This window comes from Podarcis gaigeae, assembly GCF_964106915.1.
Source record: "Podarcis gaigeae genome assembly, chromosome: 3".
Classification (NCBI taxonomy): domain Eukaryota; kingdom Metazoa; phylum Chordata; class Lepidosauria; order Squamata; family Lacertidae; genus Podarcis; species Podarcis gaigeae.
This window is the reverse complement of record NC_139680.1, coordinates 63,454,635-63,476,996: the sequence shown is the minus strand read 5'-3', so window position 1 is coordinate 63,476,996 and position 22,362 is coordinate 63,454,635. Positions and strand designations below refer to the sequence as shown.

General features: G+C 41.6%; 1 protein-coding gene across 4 annotated transcripts in view; it reads right to left on the bottom strand.

The window, feature by feature from the left end:
- The window catches only part of UTRN (utrophin), a gene marked incomplete at its 3' end in the record, with an annotated part of 327,056 nt that overhangs the window by 110,072 nt on the left and 194,622 nt on the right, over nt 1-22,362 (bottom strand). For all 4 annotated transcript variants that reach the window (XM_083731575.1, XM_083731576.1, XM_083731577.1 and 1 more), the window contains one exon: nt 7,147-7,319. In XM_083731575.1, the coding sequence (XP_083587701.1) occupies nt 7,147-7,319 (173 nt within the window). The remainder of the gene's footprint in view (nt 1-7,146; nt 7,320-22,362) is intronic.

Sequence of the window (22,362 nt, the reverse complement as noted above, 5' to 3'; positions counted from 1 at the left end):
GAAGCTCACATTCCCAATACACTCACACTCCTGTCTCAGTGATGTCTACACTGGCTTGGTCATGTACACAGAGTGTAAGACAGCAGGATCTCCAAGGATGTGTTCTACAAGGAGCTGGCTTCAACTACCAGGTCCATTGGCAGACCAACTCTGCATTGCAAATATGTCTGCGTACGAGGCATGAAGACTGGCAACATCAACACCACCATGTGGGAATCCCTTGCAGATGACCGCAGTGCCTGGATTCAGAGAATCTGGTTGTGTATCCACAACAGTGACCAGAGAAGGAATGACCACTTGCAGAAGCAAAACTGGATACCTTCATCTGCCCCAGCTGCAACAAAATATGTCTCTCCCACATTGGTCTCTACAGCCACAGTAGGTGCTGCAACTCTCCAACAGTTTGACTTTGCCCCCAAAGGCACACTCCTCTGTTGTCTTCCAAGACATACAGATGCCCACAACAATATAGCAGGATGACAAAGTATTTCAACAACAACCAACAACAACAAAAACTTGTATTCAGCAGATTTCTGCCTTGTAAAAGAAACACAGGGAAGAAAATCATTCACGACACTAGACTGGATCCGGTAGAAGGTTGTTCTCCACTGCAACCTCTTATGCCCCAATGGATTGGAGAAACCAGAAGGTTTGTCCCTTGGAATGGAGGTTTGTGATTAGAGGGGGAAATCTCCCGAAATCAGGAAGAGTAACTTGCATATTGACATCCTGGGCATCAGTGAACTAAAATGGACGGGAATGGGTGAATTCAGTTCGGATGACCATCATATCTACTACTGTGGGCAAGAAACCCGTAAAAGAAATGGAGTGGCCCTCATAGTCAACAAAAGAGTGGCGAAAGCTGTACTGGGATGCAATCTCAAAAATGATAGAATGATCTCGATACGAATCCAAGGCAGACCTTTTAACATCACAGTAATCCAAGTTTATGCACCAACTACTTGTGCTGAAGAAACTGAAATTGACCAATTCTATGAAGACTTACAAGACCTTATAGAAGTGACACCAAAGAAGGATGTTCTCCTCATTATAGGGGATTGGAATGCTAAAGTAGGGAGTCAAGAGATAAAAGGAACAACTGGCAAGTTTGGCCTTGGAGATCAAAACGAAGCAGGGCAAAGGCTAATAGAGTTCTGTCAAGAGAACAAGCTGGTCATCACAAACACGCTTTTCCAACAACACAAGAGACGACTCTACACATGGACATCACCAGATGGGCAGCATCGAAATCAGATTGATTATATTCTCTGCAGCCAAAGATGGAGAAGCTCTATACAGTCAGCAAAAACAAGACCTGGAGCTGACTGTGGCTCAGATCATCAGCTTCTTATAGCAAAATTCAAGCTTAAACTGAAGAAAGTAGGAAAATCCACTGGGCCGGTAAGATACAATCTAAGTCAAATCCCTTATGAATACACAGTGGAAGTGAGGAACAGGTTTAAGGATTTAGATTTGGTGGACAGAGTGCCTGAAGAACTATGGATGGAGGCTCGTAACATTATACAGGAGGCAGCAACAAAAACCATCCCAATGAAAATGAAATGCAAGAAAGCAAAGTGGCTGTCCAATGAGGCCTTACAAATAGCGGGGGAGAGAAGGCAAGCAAAATGCGAGGGAGATGGTGAAAGATACAGGAAATTGAATGCAGATTTCCAAAGAATAGCAAGGAGAGACAAGAAGACCTTCTTAAACGAGCAATGCAAAGAAATAGAGGAAAGCAATAGAATGGGAAGAACCAGAGATCTGTTCAAGAAAATTGGAGATATGAAAGGAACATTTCATACAAAGATTTCCATAATAAAGGACAAAAGTGGAAAGGACCTAACAGAAGCAGAAGACATCAAGAAGAGGTGGCAAGAATACACAGAGGAATTATACCAGAAAGAAATGGATGTCTCGTACACCCCAGGTAGTGTGGTTGCTGACCTTGAGCCAGACATCCTGGAAAGTGAAGTCAAATGGGCCTTAGAAAGCACTGCAAATAACAAGGCAAGTGGAAGTGATGGTATTCCAGCTGAACTATTTAAAATTTTAAAAGATGATGCTGTTAAGGTGCTACACGCAATATGCCAGCAAGTTTGGAAAACTCAGCAGTGGCCAGAAGATTGGAGAAGATCAGTCTACATCCCAATCCCAAAGAAGGGCAGTGCCAAAGAATGCTCCAACTACCGCACAATTGCACTCATATCACACGCTAGCAAGGTTATGCTTAAAATTCTACAAGGAAGGCTCAAGCAGTATGTGGACCGAGAACTCCCAGAAGTGCAAGCTGGATTTAGAAGAGGCAGAGGAACCAGAGACCAAATTGCAAACATGCGCTGGATTATGGAGAAAGCTGGAGAGTTTCAGAAAGACATCTACTTCTGCTTCATTGACTATGCAAAAGCCTTTGACTGTGTCGACCACGGCAAACTATGGCAAGCTCTTAAAGAAATGGGAGTGCCAGATCACCTCATCTGTCTCCTGAGAAATCTCTATGTGGGACAAGAAGCTACAGTTAGAACTGGATATGGAACAACTGATTGGTTCAAAATTGGGAAAGGAGTACGACAAGGCTGTATTTTGTCTCCCTGCTTATTGAACTTATATGCAGAATTCATCATGAGAAAGGCTGGGCTGGATGAATCCCTAGCCGGAATTAAGATTGCCGGAAGAAATATCAACAACCTCAGATATGCAGATGACACAACCTTGATGGCAGAAAGTGAGGAGAAATTAAAGAACCTTTTAATGAGGGTGAAAGAGGAAAGCGCAAAATATGGTCTGAAGCTCAACATCAAAAAAACGAAGATCATGGCCACTGGTCCCATCATCTCCTGGCAAATAGAAGGGGAAGAAATGGAGGTAGTGAGAGATTTTACTTTCTTGGGCTCAATGATCACTGCAGATGGTGACAGCAGCCATGAAATTAAAAGACGCCTGCTTCTTGGGAGAAGGGCAATGACAGGCCTAGACAGCATCTTGAGAAGTAGAGACATCACCTTGCCAACAAAGGTTCGTATAGTTAAAGCTATGGTTTTCCCAGTAGTGATGTATGGAAGTGAGAGCTGGACCATAAAGAAGGCTGATCGCCGAAGAATTGATGCTTTTGAATTATGGTGCTGGAGGAGACTCTTGAGAGTCCCATGGACTGCAAGAAGATCAAACCTCTCCATACTGAAGGAAATCAACCCTGAGTGCTCACTGGAAGGACAGATTGTGAAGCTGAGGCTACAGTACTTTGGCCACCTCATGAGAAGAGAAGACTCCCTGGAGAAGACCCTGATGTTGGGAAAGATGGAGGGCACAAGGAGAAGGGGACGGCAGAGGACGAGATGGTTGGATAGTGTTTTCGAGGTTACCAGCATGAGTTTGACCAAACTGCAGAAGGCAGTGGAGGACAGAGGTGCCTGGCGTTCTCTGGTCCATGGGGTCACGAAGAGTCGGACACGACTAAACGACTAAACAACAACAACAACAACAAACTTGCATGAGCTGACACAGCATACCTGCTTCCCACTGTGTTCTGGTAAATCAGAAATACCTGGACACTGATAAAAATCTATAAATCAGTTCCTTTGTGCACCATTGGTGCAACAAATCCTAGGAGGGGTGACAGTGACATGGCTAAGTTTGTAACGAGAACTTCAGTAAAAAAATGGTTAAAAATAAGTTGTTAATTCCCCTGCCAAGAGACTAACAAAAGCAATGTTTTGATTTATTTGAACAAAAACTAGTAATAGTTTTTTCTTTGTTTGGAAAGTGATGCACCTGTTCCTTTTGTTGTTTTTATTCTGGTGGCAAGCCAAATACTGCAATAAGAATCATATCCCCAGATTCAAATAAAGTACATTCCAATTTTCCTACAAGAGCTACCAGAGCACCCCTTTAGTCAGACACATTTAGCCACATGCGAAAGCTTTCTGTCCCTACCCACTTTAGTCTACAATTTAACAGGGATTCAAAAGCAAACGTTATTCTCACACCGACAGTCCCCTGCTTAGAAGTAGTGTCCAAATCAGCCCTAAATTGCAGCTCTGCTTGAATAGGCAAATAGCAGAGAGTCTGCAGATGAAAGAGATGCAACTTGTTCTCTGAGCCTCAGAGACAAGCTTTAGCCAGATGCCATAGGTATTTGCAATATAAGAACTGCCGGCTCAATGCCTCTTGCTGGGAAAGCATTCTTGATCCTTGGAAATATATTTTTCAGCACTCTTCTGGGACCTGTCTAGCAACACTTATCTGTGGCTAGCTCTGCCTTTTAAATCTACAGCACTTTTAGTGTTCAGCAGAAAGGGAGAAAACTGCCAAGAATGAACTTCAATCCTGTGCAAAATGCAACACTCTTATTTGAGTCCACTTCAGCTCTGCACTGAGGGTTTAAGTGGCTCATGAAGCCTTCTGCTAGCATGCCATGGAGGGTGAAATTACAACTCAGTGGCTCCTTTTCAATCAGAACTGAAGAAGCTGTACACGACCAGAAATTTAATTTTATCAAACATGGGGTGGCAGCCTGAACTGCCACCAAAAAGGCACAAAAATCAGAACAGGAACTGTAAGCTCCATCTGCATGTGATTTGCTATGGGCCTATGCTATATTTTAGTAGCAAGTCATATTCAGAACCTATGAGGGTTCTGAATGAGGGGGGAAATGTATCACAAAAAGAAAAGGAAAGAAAAGAAAAGTTGAGAGGGGCATAGGCAGGGTAAACGGCTATTCAGAAGAAGAGAACGGAAGAACCAACATTCAAATATCTTCATAACAAAACAAAGGGGAAGAAACAAAAAACAAATCAATCCTAACAACTGACCACAAAAAAGATAGTACAAAAACTTTAAAGAATCATATTAAATATTGCATAGCCACAAAAAGACCCCACTGATATATTAGTGGGTTGTTGTTTTTTTGTTAATTTGGCAAACTGGGTTGAAGGACAAGCATTGTTTTAAATGTATTATATGAGCACTGTGTTCACTTTAACCCGGGATGGATTGTGCTTGGTTTGTTTATATGTTATGAGTTTTGTGTTTTTATATTGTAGACTGCCCTGTGATCCTTGGATGAATGGTGGTATAGCTCAACCCCCACATTGCAGACCACATACTACAGAAGCAAGCAGTTACATTGCAGGAGGTAGTTACATCCAACTCTGAACAAGTTTTGAAATACAAAGTAAAATCTACCTAGATCTGATTATTACAACAGAGTAAATGATTACTTGTGTATTGTATTTGATGATTTAGTGTTTGCAGTTAACCCCCTCTGATTATGCTTCTAGATTTCTCCCTTACAGCTGATATATGTCATCTGAACATCATGTTCCATGCATATACACAAATTAAATTAATTGTAAAACTGTTTTAAGTATGATTGTTACACACCATTCATAATAACAACCACTACTCATCCTTAGACTCTCACCCTGGAATTAATGACTGGCTGAAGTAAATGACTTGAGGGCAGCTTGGGCCATTAATTTCCCCCAAATGATCATTAATCCCCAAGAAATACCATGCTGCTCAATTGTTACTGCTGGAACACTGCAGCTGTTGATTAAAGTATTAACATAAATGTCTTCTCATCTCTTTCTTGATGATTTGTGAGGGACGCTTATAAGAGTCAAGACATTAAGGGTACTTGTTCCAACTATCGGCAGCGCAAGCTGACAGACACTGACCTCCCAAGCTTCCCTGAAAACGTAAAACTGAATGGAATTTTGATGTGAAGTAATCTAAGGTAAGATTCAACCAAGTTGCCATGTGTACAGAATGAGGCTTTCCTCTCTCTCCTTCCCCTGTCACCATGTCCCTTAAATCTGCTTTGGATAATTGGGGAAATCCTAAGAACAGGTTTAGGGAGTGTTCCAATTTACAAACTGGCAGGGCACGATGGTGAGCAGCTCAGACACAATGTTATGTGGTCACGCAGTTAGTAAGGGACCAGGCTTTTTATCCCCGATCCCATGTCCTCAACATAGCAATGCTACATCTGGGCCACTGGCAAGGGAATAAAAAGTGGGTTGCCTGGCATGTCTCTCAACATCAGGCTGCCTGCACAGGGGGGCCCTTGCTACCTAGTGGTGAAAAGTGCAGAAAGAGACTTCAACAAATTAGCAAACCACCATTTTAATCTATTCCTCCCATGCTCACAACATGTCAGGGGTACTCGAGATATGGCTAGCACACTATTCCCTACCAGGCAGCAAGGATTTCCTCACCCACATATTCTAGTTCTCCAGAAGGTGTAAACAACACCTGCTGGTTCCCCTGGGCCTTGGCATTTGCCTGAGGGTTGTTGTTGTTTTTTTAGTTTAGAGAAGAGGCAAGTAAGAGGTAACATGATAGAGATGTATGGTGTGCAGAAAGCATACAGAGAAAAGTTTTCCTCCCTTTATCACAGCACTAAAGGACGTCCAATGAAGCTGAATGTTGGAAGATTAAAAAGGTAAAGGGGTAAAGGGACCGCTGACCATTAGGTCCAGTCATGACCAACTCTGGGGTTGCGGCGTGCATCTCGCTTTACTGGCCGAGGGAGCCAATGTTTGTCCATAGACTATTTTTCCAGGTCATGTGGCCAGCATGACTAAGCTGCTTCTGGCAAACTAGAGCAGCACACGGAAATGCCGTTTACCTTCCTGCCGGAACGGTACCTATTTATCTACTTGCACTTTGATGTGCTTTCAAAGATTAAGGATACACAAATGAAAGCACTTCTTCAGACAATGCACAGTTAAAGTGTGGAATTTGCACCCACAAGAGGTAGAAACGAGCAGGCTTTAAAAGAGAATTACACAATTTCATCAAGGATGAGGCAATCAATGACAACTAACCCTAACAGCTATAGTCTGCCTCTGCTGTTGGGAACCAAAATGCTTCTGAATATCAGGTGCTAGGAATCACAGGTGAGGACCGTGGTGTTGCACACAAGCCCTGCTTGTGGGCTTCCCATGGGCATCTGGTAAGCCACTGTGAAAGGAAAATGTTGGACAAGATGGCCCTGGACCTGATCCAGTAGGGCTCTTATGTTTATTTGGACATGACGGTGCATGATAGGATGGCGCTAACATGAGCTGTGTCCACAGTTGTACAAAAATGAATCACAGGAAGCAGCCCTGATTCAGGTATAACTTTCAAATCATATTTTACCTGATACTAGCAGACTTCGCTTTCAGGTCATTCCAGCGCTGGTTCATGTCATCAATGCGGTGTTGGAGCAGCGCAGCCTCATCAGTGTTTCCCAAGGCTTTTACCATCTTCTGCCTGTTTCCATCGATGCTTTTGAAGATGTCATTGTGGGCATCAATTTCAGCCTGGATGTCCTAGGAAACAAAAACAAAAGAAGAAAGAAAGAAAGAAAGAAAGAAAGAAAGAAAGAAAGAAAGAAAGAAAGAAAGAAAAGAAAGTCCACTTGTGTTAATACTGTACTCAGAAAGAGATAATGAACTATTCAGAATTCCCCTATCTCCCTATCAAAAACCAAGGTTACCACATAGGAATAATTTGTTTAATGCTACTATTCAGATACTCACAAAAGAGATCTCTGTTTAGCCTAACAGTATATGCTCTTGAAAAAATTGAAAGGAATAGAAGAAATATGCTACTTCAAGAACGAACTGTTCAGATGAGTATCATATGGCCGCATTCTGACAACTCTTGTCAATCTCCCTAGCATGCACACAATTTTCCTATACACAACGAAGTACATAATTATGCCAGTATCGCTGTCAACATTTACCTCAAGGAATACTAAAGATTTCAAAATAAATTACTTACTTCATGTTAACACAAGCCATTTAAGACAGATCCAGATGGCAACGATTTCTTGCACAGTGTAGGTTGCTTTTAGGAGCACTTGAAGAATCCCAATGAGAAAGCAATTTCTCCCCTACAACTCCCCCAGCCCTTTATCACCAGTAAACTAAAGCCAGATAGCTAAACTCATTCCCATGTGGAATAAGCAACTGAGAAGGGTTGAAATAACACATCCAGTATCCAAAGCATTAAGCCAACTAATCAAGGTCAAGAGTATAAAGTGCTAAGTAGAGTCCATCTTGAATTGAATAACTAATGACAATAGAATTTTACAGCTGTATGGAGAAGGGCTTTCTGTGCTGCTGCCTACATTTTCGAATGATCTCCCTGTTGAGAGCAGGTGGGCACTGAGATCTGGATGCTTCTCCTGAAAGTTAAAATCCTGCCTCTTTACATGAGCTTTTCTTGACGGTTAATACCAGTTCCTAGCTGCTGGAATTGATTCTGAAGTTTTAGTGCTGCTTTTTAAATATGATATTGTTTTGTTATGTTTTGTTATATGTTGCTTGTTTTATTGTTTTTGAAATCACATTGGTATTTCTTTAAAATGATGATAATGATAATGATTCTTGATACAAGTCTTCAGAAGATTCCAAGACTCAGAAACTTACCTTTCTGAAGTTGCTGAATGCAAGGAGCAACATGAAGTTACGTCAGTGTGTTATGCCTTGTAGCAAGGAAGGGGAACCTATGGCCCTCTGTATGTTGTTGGACTACAACTCCCATCAGCCATGGTTAGGGATGATAAGAGTTGTAGTCCAACCATACATGGTGGGCCGCAAGTTTCTCCATCCCTACCGTAGACTTATCCCTACCGTAGATTTATAAGAAAGTCTAGAGATCTGGACAGGGATGTCCAATTGGCAGGCTGGAGGCAGAACACAAAGCAATCTAGTGGTTCTTTCCCCAAAACATTTTAAATTTCCCACAAGTTAATGTGCCTTCTCAGCTTTTACATGTCATATAAACACATGAATACAAATATATAAACACATGAATACAAATATGTGTGTGTGTGATGCCCCGGAATGTATTATTTATTAATGAACTAAGAAGATGTACAGCCTGCCCTTCATTGGTGCCAGTACAGGGTGGGGTACAACATAAAACAAATTCTAAAAGCTTCAGTAAAACAGAACAAAAAAACTCCATGAATTCAAGAAAAGAGGAGCTTCTATTTTTCAAAAGTAAAGCAAACGTGACTGCTTACTAACATCTGGGCAAGAATGTTTAAACATAGGGGGAAAGCCATGGGGCATACAGTATATCTCCATGGGATTAATCAGTGAAGATTATTACAGGAACCTTGTGATGCTACAAACATGATTTTCCTTTTGAGAGAATCAAATTCAACAAGCCTGGAATGCCATAAAGAGCTGATTCTTTCATATTCATTTCAGCATGTTCCATTCTCTCCCGAGTGAGCTTTTACACAGGTGCCCACGAGGGTAGCACAGCATCTAAAAATGGCCGTTATTCATACGACAGGCATTTAAGAATTCATTGACTGCTCCTGTTCATTTAGGGTATTGTGGAATGCATAATTATCCTCACTGGGAAAAGAAAACAGATGTATGGATGAAAATATGAAATCTCAGGGACACATTTGACGCTTCAACAAAGTTAGTGAAATAAAACTTGGGATTGTTTGTTTCTTCAGAGGGAGAAATGTTTTAGACACTCAGCAAGTACTTCCTTGTTTACAGGGCTCTCGACGCATACATCTGTAGGAGTGTGGGACTATTTCACAGGAAAGATGGAGGTGGTGAGTGGGGCTAACCTGCATGGTATCTGTGCATTCTTACAATGACTAGAGGGGGCTGCGAGTGAACTATGTGACATTTAATAGAACACTCTTGCAGTGGTTTTTGTGTTTTCTTCATAACCATATGTAGCTTCTTTGTATTTATTTCCTCTTCAACCCCTTTCATCTCCTTAACATCTTGTGATATTTGAGAGTGATTTCGTCACATGTATTCAGACTCGCAGATTGACTCCTCAAGTATCAGTAACATAAGTGCAGCTGACAGAAATGTTAATCACCTTGTCCCCACCAATTTGACCCTTTAAAACTGAGGTAGCAGAAGCAAGCCCTCCTCACGGCTGAACTTTTAAAACGTTCCACAGTGGAAATGAAATCACATAGGGTTTTTCATTCTTCCAAGTTGCACTTCCTTTCATCACCCCTTGCCCACAGTCTCTCTCCATTTACACAATTATGATGTAGTTTTGCTTCTCGATTGGTTGGTTATCTGGGGTAGATTCTGTTTATACATGTACTGTCTCTGAACTCAAATGCAGGGGACTAAATTGAAGAAAAACCCATTGTAATGCTATGAAAAGGTGTTGCTGTAGCATTCTTTACATGGTTAGCACCACTATAATAGTATCTAACAGAAGAATACAAAAAGCTTGATCCTGAAAACAGCAATGAGGGGAAAAGGCTCTACATCACTACTGAATCATCGTTTAAGAAGAAGTTTCATTTTTTCCTCCTTGAAAAAAGTTCCAAATTTTAAATGAAAGCTTGTGAAGATTATGCCTGTGCAGCCCCAACCATTTGATCAGGAAAGGATACAGTATATGCAGCTTACACACACACAAACACACACACACACACACACACACACCAAACAATGGCAGAGCTAGGGAGTGTTTTTTGGTTTGAGGGTTGGCACTGTCTCTTGGCCAAACCTTGGGGCCACATGCTAGTGGTGGGGAATGCTAAAACCAAAGTGTATGGGGCCAATCCACACTTGCACACACTTGCACACAAACAAACACACACACACAGTCACACAACATTAACATGGGCAACTAGGATCTCTGTCTCCCTTTTCTCTTTTGTTTCACTCAGTCCATCTATTGCTCTACCTTCCCTTCCATCTCCTCCCTCTTCACTTTCTCCCTACTGGACCAGCAGGATTGTCAATGGGGCCAAATGTTGTCAGGTGAAGAGAAAAGGAGAACACTCATGACAAGAATTCCTGGGAGGCTGGAAGCAGGAAGTGTGGTGCACCATCATTCTTATGGATGAAGCAGTTGGCCAGGGGCAGGTGTACCACTGGCAAAGGTGTCCCCATGGCCCTGCAATGTTGTGTTAGCACTGCCAATGCCAATATCAAAATTGTCATTGCCAGTAAATTAATTGTGGGCAGTGGCAGGCCACTGGGCATGGCTTGGGCCAGATTGGGTCCATGGGTTGGTTGTTCCCCAGTCACAAGATATACAGGCAGAAATGTAATTAAATTAATATGAAACCCTTTGGTGGGCACTAAAAAGCAAACAAACTAGAGATGTCAACAACAACAAATATTACCTAATTTAGACTATACATCTGCCCACTCAAATGTATTATGAACTGAATGTCATTTCACCATCTCAGAAAGTTAAACAAGATTTTGTTCGTGTACAGGCAAAATTCAGGCTGACCAGTTCTGTAAATTCACGTGCAAAAGTTCTTTAATGATAACTCTTTACTAACAGTGAAATTCTCATTTTAATCCTCATTCCCTCTGAAAGTCTGGACTACAAAGCTGGCTACTGTATGGGGCAGGCACAGAAATTCTTTAATGCTAACCTTTACTCTTGACGAAACTCTTTTTGACTGCCGTGAACTATGTGACTAGAGACCACCCAGCCAGGCTTGTCATTTGTTTGGCAAGTCATTTCTCTCTGGGTCAGTTCTTTGACTGTTTCTTGCAAATGTTTTCGTTAGTTGCTTTCCCCCTGCCCAGATTCTGATCTAAAACCCTCTCTTACTCCTGAAGTTGTTTGTTTTGGCAGGAGGAGACAGCAACTGAATTTCCAGGGAACTCTCAATCATGCTTGGTGATAGGAACTAGCATTCCTAGATCGCAATACAACAAGGACCAGAACCCTCAGAAACAGGCTAGCTTTTCCCCTGAATGTACCTGAGGAAAACAAACTCAAACAGATTGTTGAACAGGTAAACGCTGCAAAGGGTGAACATGTCAAGGTGAAGAGCCATGGCTCAGTGCTAAAGCATCTGCTTTGCATGCAGAAGATCCCAGGTTCAATCCTCAGCCTCTCCAGGTAGGGCTGGGAATGTCCTGTGCCTGAAATCCTAAAGAGCTTCTGCCTGTCACTGTAGACAATACTGAGCTCCAGTAGACCAACAGTATGACTCTGTATAAGGCAGCTCTCTGTGTAAACTACCCCACCTGCTTCATTCACCTTCATTTGCTTTCACCACCATTGCCTTCATTTTGTACCCAGTTGTATAGACTGTAAGACTTTTTGCTGGTATGTGTTTTTCTAAGCATGGTAAAGGTAAAGGGACCCCTGACCATTAGGTCCAGTCGTGGCCGACTCTGGGGTTGTGGCGCTCATCTCGCTTTATTGGCCAAGGGAGCCAGCGTACAGCTTCCAAGTCATGTGGCCAGCATGACTAAGCATTTTCTAAGCATAGTGCTTAGGATATTTTAAGATGGGTAAACACATAAATAAATCGCCGCCGCTTTCACAAAGCTGAGAGGGCTACCAATACAATATGGCTCACACCCTAATCTTTAGGGAGAATCCTTTCATAGGAAAATAAGGAGAGCTCTGTTGGATCAGGTCAATGGCCCATCTAGACCAACGTCAGGTTCTCTCAGCAGGACCTGAACACAAGAGCACCCTACCCTCCGACATTTTTCAACAACCTTCACACCCTGTGTGCACTCCATACTGGTCCATCCACCCTCTGATATGTACAAGTCTCCTCAGACATGTACAACTGTATAGACACATACAAATAAAGACACAAAATAGTTAATGCTGCTACATTTTGACAGGCAGCAAGGCAAACAAGGCATCCAATGCTTGAAATTTTAGTTTCATAAAATTAAGGAGGGCTACAAAATTTTCCCCATATGTTCATTTCCCAATTATCTCGTCTCCAGACTGGTACAGATGCATTGCCAACCTGCCAGTCTTCTAATTTTGTTCTCTTTTAATTTCAGGCTCCTGGTAACGTTTTTAAACTCATTTTTTTTTCCTCCTTACAGGCTACAAATGTGCACCAGCCAAAAAAAAAAAGGAGGGAATCTAATCACCACACATATAAAAACATCATGACAGCTACAAGTCTATACATACAAGTAGGCAAAACCCCAAAGCACTAGTGTGACTAACCACCAGCTGCACCCAAGAAAACTACCTGAAGCTGTGGTTAGGGTTCAGTCTATCTGAAATTAACATGAAGCAAACCCCTTTGAGAATAAACCTTTTCCAGGTAGCACACCAAAAGTATTTTAGCTGCTGATCGTTTTGTTTGCAAGTGAAAATGTAAAAACTGTGGCATGATCTCTCTGGGGAAGCTGAAGCCTCAATCCATACACAACAAGCACAACCCAGTGGGACTGCTTCCTTCCATACAGATGTAATCAGGAGTATCTCTGTTTGGTCACTGCTAACAGGGACATGCTGTCATTGATAAAGCACCCTTGGCTCTGTAGGGCAGACGAAGCCGCTTGCAGCATTTTGAATCCAACACTTTAGGTATCCCTTCCTACAATAAAGCAGCTCCTATTTCTCCTGCTTCCAGCAGAGCAGGGTAAAGAGCATGTTAAATATCTGTTCTTCTGCATCAAATGGTGGAGGGAGGGGGACCTACCACAGAAAATTACAAACAATACAGGTCCAGTTTCCATGTTTCAGAACATAGGTGTAACTTTGTCTTTATTTACAGACACTTATAACTGTAGACAAATGAATGTACAGCAGTACCTCGGGTTACATATGCTTCAGGTTACATATGCTTCAGGTTACAGACTCCTCTAACCCAGAAATATTACCTCAGGTTAATAACTTTGCTTCAGGATGCAAACAGAAATCGTGCTCCGGCAGCTCAGCGGCAGCAGGAAGCCCCATTAGATAAGTGGGACTTCAGGTTAAGAACAGTTTCAGGTTAAGAACAGACCTCCAGAACAAATTAAATTCTGAACCCGAGGTACCACTGTAAATTTAGAAAGGAAGAACCACACAGAAAAAGAAAGCTTTACATGCAAACCCTTGCACAGAACTACTATTGTACTCAAGCAGCTTGTAGACATGCATGTAAACAAAGCTATTAAATCCTTCTAAAACTGTCACTAAAAGATAACACTGCCTAGAATAATATCATTTGTGAATAAAGTATAGGTAAATCAAAGTGTAACTGTTGGGCCACTGGTTATGCTTGTTTTTTTAAAAGCATAATGAAATTACTTAAGAGCTCACCTTGTTTTAATATCATATCTGGTGTTATTTTTTTAAAAAAAGAATCTTCTATGCTCCCATTTAAGCAAGGTCATTAAATAATACCCAAAACCTTATCAGGAACTTCCCAATACAGTTTGCATCACCTCCAGAATAGTGATATGCAGCTTGAGACATAGACACTCTTGTTGAGCAAAGGGTCTCCAATAGCTAACACCTGGTGAATTTTCATCCTTTTAATAGCAGCATTTTGGAGTGTGGGAATGTTTATTTCTGAAGTCTCCAGAACATATACATACACATAGATGAGCCTTGGTAACACAAAGAATGACTCTGACAACAAGCCAGAACTATAGAATTGCTTTCTGATTTTTCCCATTTTAGTCTTTTAACTGCTATGAGCCAACAGTCCCATATAAGTGCCAGGAGAAAAAATAAGGCAGACAAAAACAAATCACACTCCTGCTCTAAGTGAAGACATGACCAATCACCTTCACACATGCTTGCGCGCGCGTGCACACACACACACCTGCCAACAAGTGCTCAGAATAATTAAAGGGTCACCAACCAAAGCTCATGGGAGGCATTCCATACTATTGAGGCCACCTGATCCTCAAGTAACAATAATGGATCTGGAAGGTAACCCAAGCTGTGTACCTGCTCCTTTGGAGGGAGTGTAACCCCATCAAGACCAGGCAACCTCTCATCCATCTGGTCTAGACTCTAAGGAACCATCCACTCACAGTGCCTCAGTCTTATCTGGGGTTGTACTGGTCTGCCCTCAGAAGCTGCCCATTTAGGCCTTAGGGAGTTCCTTACTAATATGGTCACACCTCTGTCAAAATCCTGGTCAATCTCTAGAAAACCAATGGGGAAACTATGGCCCTCTGGCTGTTGTTGGACTACAACACCCATCAGCATGGACACTATGAAGTGGTGATGGGAGTTGTAGTTCATCACCTGGAGGGCCACATGTTCCCCATCCCTGATCTAGAATAAAGTGATGGCCCAGGAAATTGGACATAATTCCCCACTACCTAGGCATACTCTCCCGCTGACTGAAGATCATTGTGCTTCCTGGTATCCCAGGGAAGTCGAGGAAGCGGAAATAATGGACAGGATTCTGTATTTTGTTGCATTAAAATTTGAGCTGTTGGAATTCAAATTGTAATACAATACAATATGTAAGAAATAAAAGAAATGACGAAAATAAAATTAAAAATCATAGAGTGCCCTACAATTGCTACAACAGGTAGAAAACTCATTAAGTCGTCCATCAAGACCCTCAGCATTTTTCAAGTGGTCCAGGAGGGTGTGTGTTGGAAACTACTGTCCTAGACAGCCAAGCAACTTGTGTTCCCAACAATCAACCAACATGATAACTGCTTTGTCATTAGGAAAATGTGTAGCAATCCAATTACAGGCTCACATTCAAATTTCTGACTACTATAGCCAACTAAAACGGCCTGGATTCTGCTGCAGCAACATCAAATATATATAAGCAAGCAACAAGTAATGTATTTTTACAAAATAAGTTATCCTTACATGAATACAATAGTAGCACTAATTTGCATCTTTTATAATGATCTACAACTTTCTCCCTTGTTCGAAATCTGTGACATCAATTTCCTTGGTACTGAACTTGTTACTATTAGAGTAAAAATGCAATGGGAGATTTGGGGGTGGGCATTAGCAGCTGGAAACTGAAACTTGCAAGCACCAGATCTCCTTTGAAAGAAGCAGACAGAACTGCCCACACAGGAGCTGCTTTCTAAACACATCACTAAATTAATTGAAGGCTGGCACATTAAAGTTGCCACTACACCTTCAGTATCTGATCTAAACTTTTACAATTAATAGCTGCAATTACAACACAAGGTCCAGCTATTGGTAATAATTACCAGCTCTCAAATCAAGTGAAACACAGCAATTAATTAAGACTACACATGTTATGCTAAGGGTGTTTAAACAAACAAACAAACAGAACCATTATTGCCACATACTTTCTAATGTTTCCGAATGCCACTCAAAACATCTCTTTCTAATGCCAACAACTGGTATGATATCCAATTTGTGTTTGATTTCAGTTAGCTAGCTAGTAGGATTCACAAAAGTTATATAAATGGTAACTCCAAAAGAGCAGCATTCAATATATTTGCTCTCCTCTTACTTTGAAACTTATCCCTTCCACTGAGCAAAGCCCAGTGGTGTCAACAAGCATTATAGTAGTACTATTGCACAGCATGTGTACATTAGTGATACCCTAGTATTAATTTGAAGCCTGAAAAAGATGCAGGTTAGAAAATTTGTTTCACTCCTTTTACTATATGTCAACTTTTGATGTGCCATTCTAATTGAAAGAAGCAAAGTCAAGGTTTAGAATTTGCTGCATCAATGCATTTTTCAGATACCAAACACATCTCTAGTTCTTAGGAGAAAAGGAAACATTTTAAGAAATATAACCAATGAACGACCAAAGTACTATATTTCCCCAGCATTACTGTTATTAGGCTGCTTGATACAATCTGAAGGCAGTAAAAGAGAGAAAAGAAAGGTGAGAAAAACACTGTTCACATTTGATGGAGCCACTGAACTACTTGCAAACTTAAAACAAAAAGAAAAAGCTACCGTCATTTCTTTCAGCAAGAAGTTATGAAATGCTTTCTGTTGAATAGCAAGTGTTCAATTGCATCACTCCATGAAAAGGCCCCTTATTCACATAACTGGGCACTGCTGGATAGTTCTGTTACTTATTAAGAAAGCATATGGAGGAGTTTGAATTAATGCTACAGGCAGTACAAGAAAAAATGCCATTGCAGAATACTTTTTTTAAAAAACAACAACCTATGAGGCACTGGGTATTCTCCCAGAAAAAAAGAATAGTGAGAATTTTCTTCTTCTTTTTAAAGAAAAGTAAAGAGTTTAAACTCGCCTTCTTCATACCTTTTCAAATGTTGTCAGTAATTCCCGTAAGCTGAAGTTCAGGCCAATCATTCTTCACTCTCCCTTTGGCACCTACATCTTCCTAACGAAGGTTTTCAAATCAACAGGTCTGTTGCCTTCAAAAGGTGTGCATACATATATTTTTTCCAAATATACCTCTTCAAGGTTCTTTGGAAAATCCTGGTCAGTGGCAGCTTAGGCCGCAACATCATTCTGCTGCCCCACTGTGCCCAATTGTTTTCAGGCTGGATAGTTCAGAGTAAGCAAGCTTAATTCTACTTGTTCTATTAACCAGGTTCCATGAGGCTGGCATGCTTTCCTCGTCTCACTAGACCGCCCAGGATTCCCTTTTGCTCACTAATGACCTGCAGGCCCAAAATATTTTCTCTCCTGGGCCCCAAGCTCAACGTTTGGTCTCAATTACACTCCGCAAACGACGCTATATCCTCATGGCACATAAAAGAAAGAAAGGAAAATACTCTGCCAGTGTTTCTCCATTCATTTACAAATGACTTTTGCTTAAAAATAAAAAAATGGTGCTGTAAAACAACAGCCAACTTGTGAAAAAAGTTAAAGTAAGACAAATTGCACTTCAGTCTGAAGGAAAAAGGCATCACCAAATGCTGGAAAACAGGCTACCTCTTTTCTCCTGTTCTCTCTCTCACACACGCTGTCCTGGTGACCAGCAGACTTGTGTTGCTATGGAAATAACCAAGCCAGTTTCACTCTATTTCCCTCTGCCTGACTAGCCTAGGGGATGCTGCTCTGCTTTCCAATAGGAGGGGAGGAAACACCAGGAAAAAACCGTTATTCACTTTGTTTCAGTAAAACTCCCAAGCAAAATCTCACGAGATATATAACCTTCCCAACCTTCGCAGGGATCTTGTCCTTTAGATCCTCCACTAGCTCTGGCAACAGTGTGGCAATCCATCCCTAGGATATGTTTATTATTTTAATCTGCACCCTCCCTTCCACCACCCCTTGCCCTCCTCTGAAGCTAAGCCCACTCCCACTTCCTGGAGGCCTCCCCTCCCTTACTGAAAAAAACTTTAGTACCTATAGAGCAATGGAAAATCCTGGGCCATCAGCTCCTGCTATTTTACAACTTCTCTCATTCTCTTCTTCCAAAAGAAACCCAAACATTCATTCTTCCCGACTACGGCTTTGAAAAAAAATAACATTAAAACAAAACAAAAACGGTTAAAGTAACAGTAAATCTTGCGCCAAAGCCTGCTGCTGCTCTGCTTCCATTACCTCAGTCTCAACACACACAGATCGTTTTCATATGAGGCCTTTTGCTCTCATTTCAGCAGGAAACCTGACACCTGGAGTTTTGCTACTAGGCAATCACTTCCGATTTGCTAACAGAAAGGAAAGGAAAGAAAAAGAAATTCCATTCGAAAAGTGAAGAGAGTGCACATTTCAATTCTTGCCAATGTTTCCTTTACATCTTATGGAGGAGATGTACAAGCAAAACACTTCGCTACATTTCCAAGCAAGCAAGCAATTTCTGAAAACTGAACAGTCACAAAGCCTCTCAGCACTGCAACTCTTACTCATATCAGTTCCATCTAAACCTGCCAATGGCTTCACTTAACATCAGTGTGTCCATCACAGTGCTACTCAGGGTGCAGATGCCCAAACCAGTGGCGTAGCATGGGTTGTCAGCACCCGGGGCAAGGAAAGTAATTTGCGCCCCCTAACCCATGGATTTGCGCCCCCTAACCCTAACCCCATATGTTGCGCCTGGTGCGGCCGGCCCCCCCTGCACCCCCCACACTATGCCACTGGCCCAAACCCTGTGAAACAGGTAGTGATCAGAGGAATACTACTCTAAAAGGGCTGCAGAAGAACAGACTTAGTAAAAGAAATAAGAACATTTGAAGATTTTTATTTCACTTGTGTGGGAAAGGTTGCTTTTGCTGTCAAAAAAAAGTTTGTGAAATGTTAGCCACAGTATAGGAACACAGAGGTGGTGTTTGCATGTCATGCTACACCATAGTTTAACACTATGTGCATGAACTGGCCAAAGAAGTCCCTCCTCCCTCACAGCTGAGACTTTGAGAGCTACCCTTGCATCCTTCAAATTATATACAGTGGTACCTCGGGTTAAGTACTTAATTCGTTTCGGAGGTCCGTTCTTAACCTGAAACTGTTCTTAACCTGAAACACCACTTTATCTAATGGGACCTCCTGCTGCCACCACACTGCCAGAGCCCAGTTTTTGTTCTTATCCTGAAGCAAAGTTCTTAGCCTGAGGTACTATTTCTGGGTTAGCGGAGTCTGTAACCTGAAGCCTATGTAACCTGAAGCGTATGTAACCCGAGGTACCACTGTAATTGTGATTTATCACATAATCTGCTCGGATCCTGAACAAGCCAACTTCAAACTATCAGTTATGAGGCTAAGTTAACCATAGTTCATATCATCAACAACCTGTAGTTTGGACAACACAACAATCCAACTTTAAGTAAAAATTAAAGTAAGATCTCCCCTCCAATAGCTCAGTCAGTAAAACATATTCTTAATCTAAGGCAGGCATAGGCAAACTTGGCCCTCCAGATTTTTTGGGACTACAATTCCCATCATCCCTGACCACTGGTCCTGTTAGCTAGCGATGATGGGAATTGTAGTTCCAAAACATCTGGAGGGCAGAGTTTGCCTATGTCTGATCTAAGGGTCGTAGGTTTGAACCCCATGTTTGGCAAAAGACCCTGTCTTGCAGAGGGTTTGGCTAGATGGCCCTTGGGATCCCTTCCAACTCCTCTGTGATTCTACACTAACTAGCAGGCCTTGAAAGCCTTTTCCTTCATGGGTCTGCCTAATGCCTCCTCTGACTGGCAAGACGGCTCATGATACTTGGCTCAGTCAGTAGAGAATGACTCCTAATATTAGGGTCATGACTTCAGCTCCATTTTGGGCAAAAGATTCCCGGATTGCAAGGGGTTGGACCTCCATGGTTCCTTCCAACTCTATAGTTCTGAGTCTGTGATTCTATCCTACAAGTCATGTAAGAGGAAAAGAGGTGGGGTGTGTGTGTGTGTGTGCAAGGCTAAGGCTTGCTCATTCCAGTTCATACACATCACACTAAACAGCATGAAATGTGAACACTGCCATTCATCCAAACATCCATAGCAAAGATGATAATGTATGCCAGATGAGCCGCAACACAGATGGAGGCTTCTATTCAACATCAACAGACATATGAAGAAACCTTTGGAAAAGCTTGGGCCACTTCAGTGCCCATTTTAAACATCCAAGCATTTCAGTTAGATGCGGAAATGCAAAACAAAAGCGGGCTTCTCAAATCCACCTCCCTCCCACTAATTTCACTGCTACCTGTATACCTGAACAGCATTCTACAGAAAAATAAAAATAAATCAGATTTAAGAAGTATTACTTCACAAAACTTATAGTAATCACTGCCATAATTATTTGCAATGCCACAAATATACCCATTTGGCACAATTAGATAAATAAAGACCAGGTTTAATATTAAAAGTCAAGTCACCTCAACATACCAAATGCTTACAGGAAGAAAAGACCAGGAAAGGGCTGTTATCTTCACCCTGTAGGGTTTCAATATTTCAAAAAGTGAAAATTGTTGAGCTCTTTTTTTGGGGGGGGGGGCAAAGTTGAGTTGTGTTTTTTTTAAAAGGAAATTAGCCCAAAAATAAACACTTCAGAAATGGGTTGCCTTACACAACCCAGGTTTTCCTGATTGTCAAAAATTTTACCAGGGCGCTATTTCCAATGGACAACTCTCACATGTCTGGGAAATTCTGAATGTATGGCAGCCCGACTTCCTGTGAGTATGGCTCTTCTTGTGTACTAAGTGACATCTCATGTTCAGTTATTGTATACCTTCAAAATAAAAAAACTAGAAACAGATATTGCCATCATGTCATGCTTGCTGGTCTCCCTTGTGGTAACTGCATGACAACTGTCACCAGACAACTAAACAGATCACTGATCTCACCCAGAATGGCAATTTTTCCTCATCCTGTGTCCAGTGGTTACATAAGCTGACGTGGTTAACAAATATTGCTGCCCTAGACCTACTGAAGCAGACACAGTGTAACTAAATAACAGACCAAGACTGCATACTGATGTTGCCAGTACTGGTTCCATTTTCCACAAAAATGTATAGCAGCTCTAATAATTTTCCTCTGTTATTCTATAATTCACTTAAATAAGCACCCTTCCCCTACCTGATGTCCTCCAGATGTTTGGGACTACAAATGCCATCAGACCCCAGCCAGTATGGCCAAATGGTCAAGGGATATCTGGAAGCCACTGCAGTGGGGGAAACTGTTTTATAGCAAATTTAAAGGCTATGTGACTAGCATGAACGAGAGCATCTGTAGCAAAGGGTGCACAATTACCGTATGTACTACTACATTATTGGACTAAGCTGCTTCTGGCAAAACCAGAGCAGCGCACGGAAATGCCGTTTACCTTTCCACCAGAGCGATACCTATTTACTTGCACTTTGAAGTGCTTTCAAACTGCTAGGTTGGCAGGAGCAGGGACCGAGCAACGGCAGCTCACCCCATCGCGGGGATTCGAACCGCCAACCTTCTGATCGCTAAGCCCTAGGCTCTGTGGTTTAGACCACAGCGCCACCCACGTCCCTTGTACATTATTGGACATTTATGTTTCTCTCTGTAACACAAATGCTCTTGCAATGAGAAAGCTCAACTAATTATTGGATTTTCTTGCAACTGTAACTCACACTTCCATGTTAAATACATGGGGTGCAGTGGGGGGCCCCTTATAAACAGAAGCTTTACATTCTTCATCTTTGACAAAGAAATAAGCATGTAAATGCCAAACCATAAATACAAAACACTTTAATTCCGAGACAAAAACAGAATGTCCAGCTATAGTTTAGATTCCTGTGTAATTACAAAAACATAGTTCAGTTTTGTATGTGTGGACACCCAGAATCCAATTTTTCTAGCAAAAAAATCCACAAGCACTATAGAGAAATAAAGACTTTACAAAAGACTGAAGACACCAAAGACTCTAGAAAGCTGGCATTCTGTCAGTTTAAGCACTTGTGCAAATAACTTTCAGCTAATCTTTTAAGGATGATGCCACAAGCAGAACGATAACACAGATCACCTCTGAAAACTTTTTTGCCCAATTAATTTTGCAATTGAGTTTTTATGAAGGATATAACAGGAATGTTCTGGTGCCATTAGCACATCCTCCATTAACAATATTACCAAATACACTAAAAAAAAGGTGTTTTACATGTACACAGGTCTATCAATAGAATGTATAAGCCGATGTTGCAGGAAGATACATCAGTGCTAGCAAGAAAGAGTATGAGGCTTTAATATTTACCACTTACACCAGTTAACACAACCACTGTAAAAGAGCTTTCAGAAATGCTGT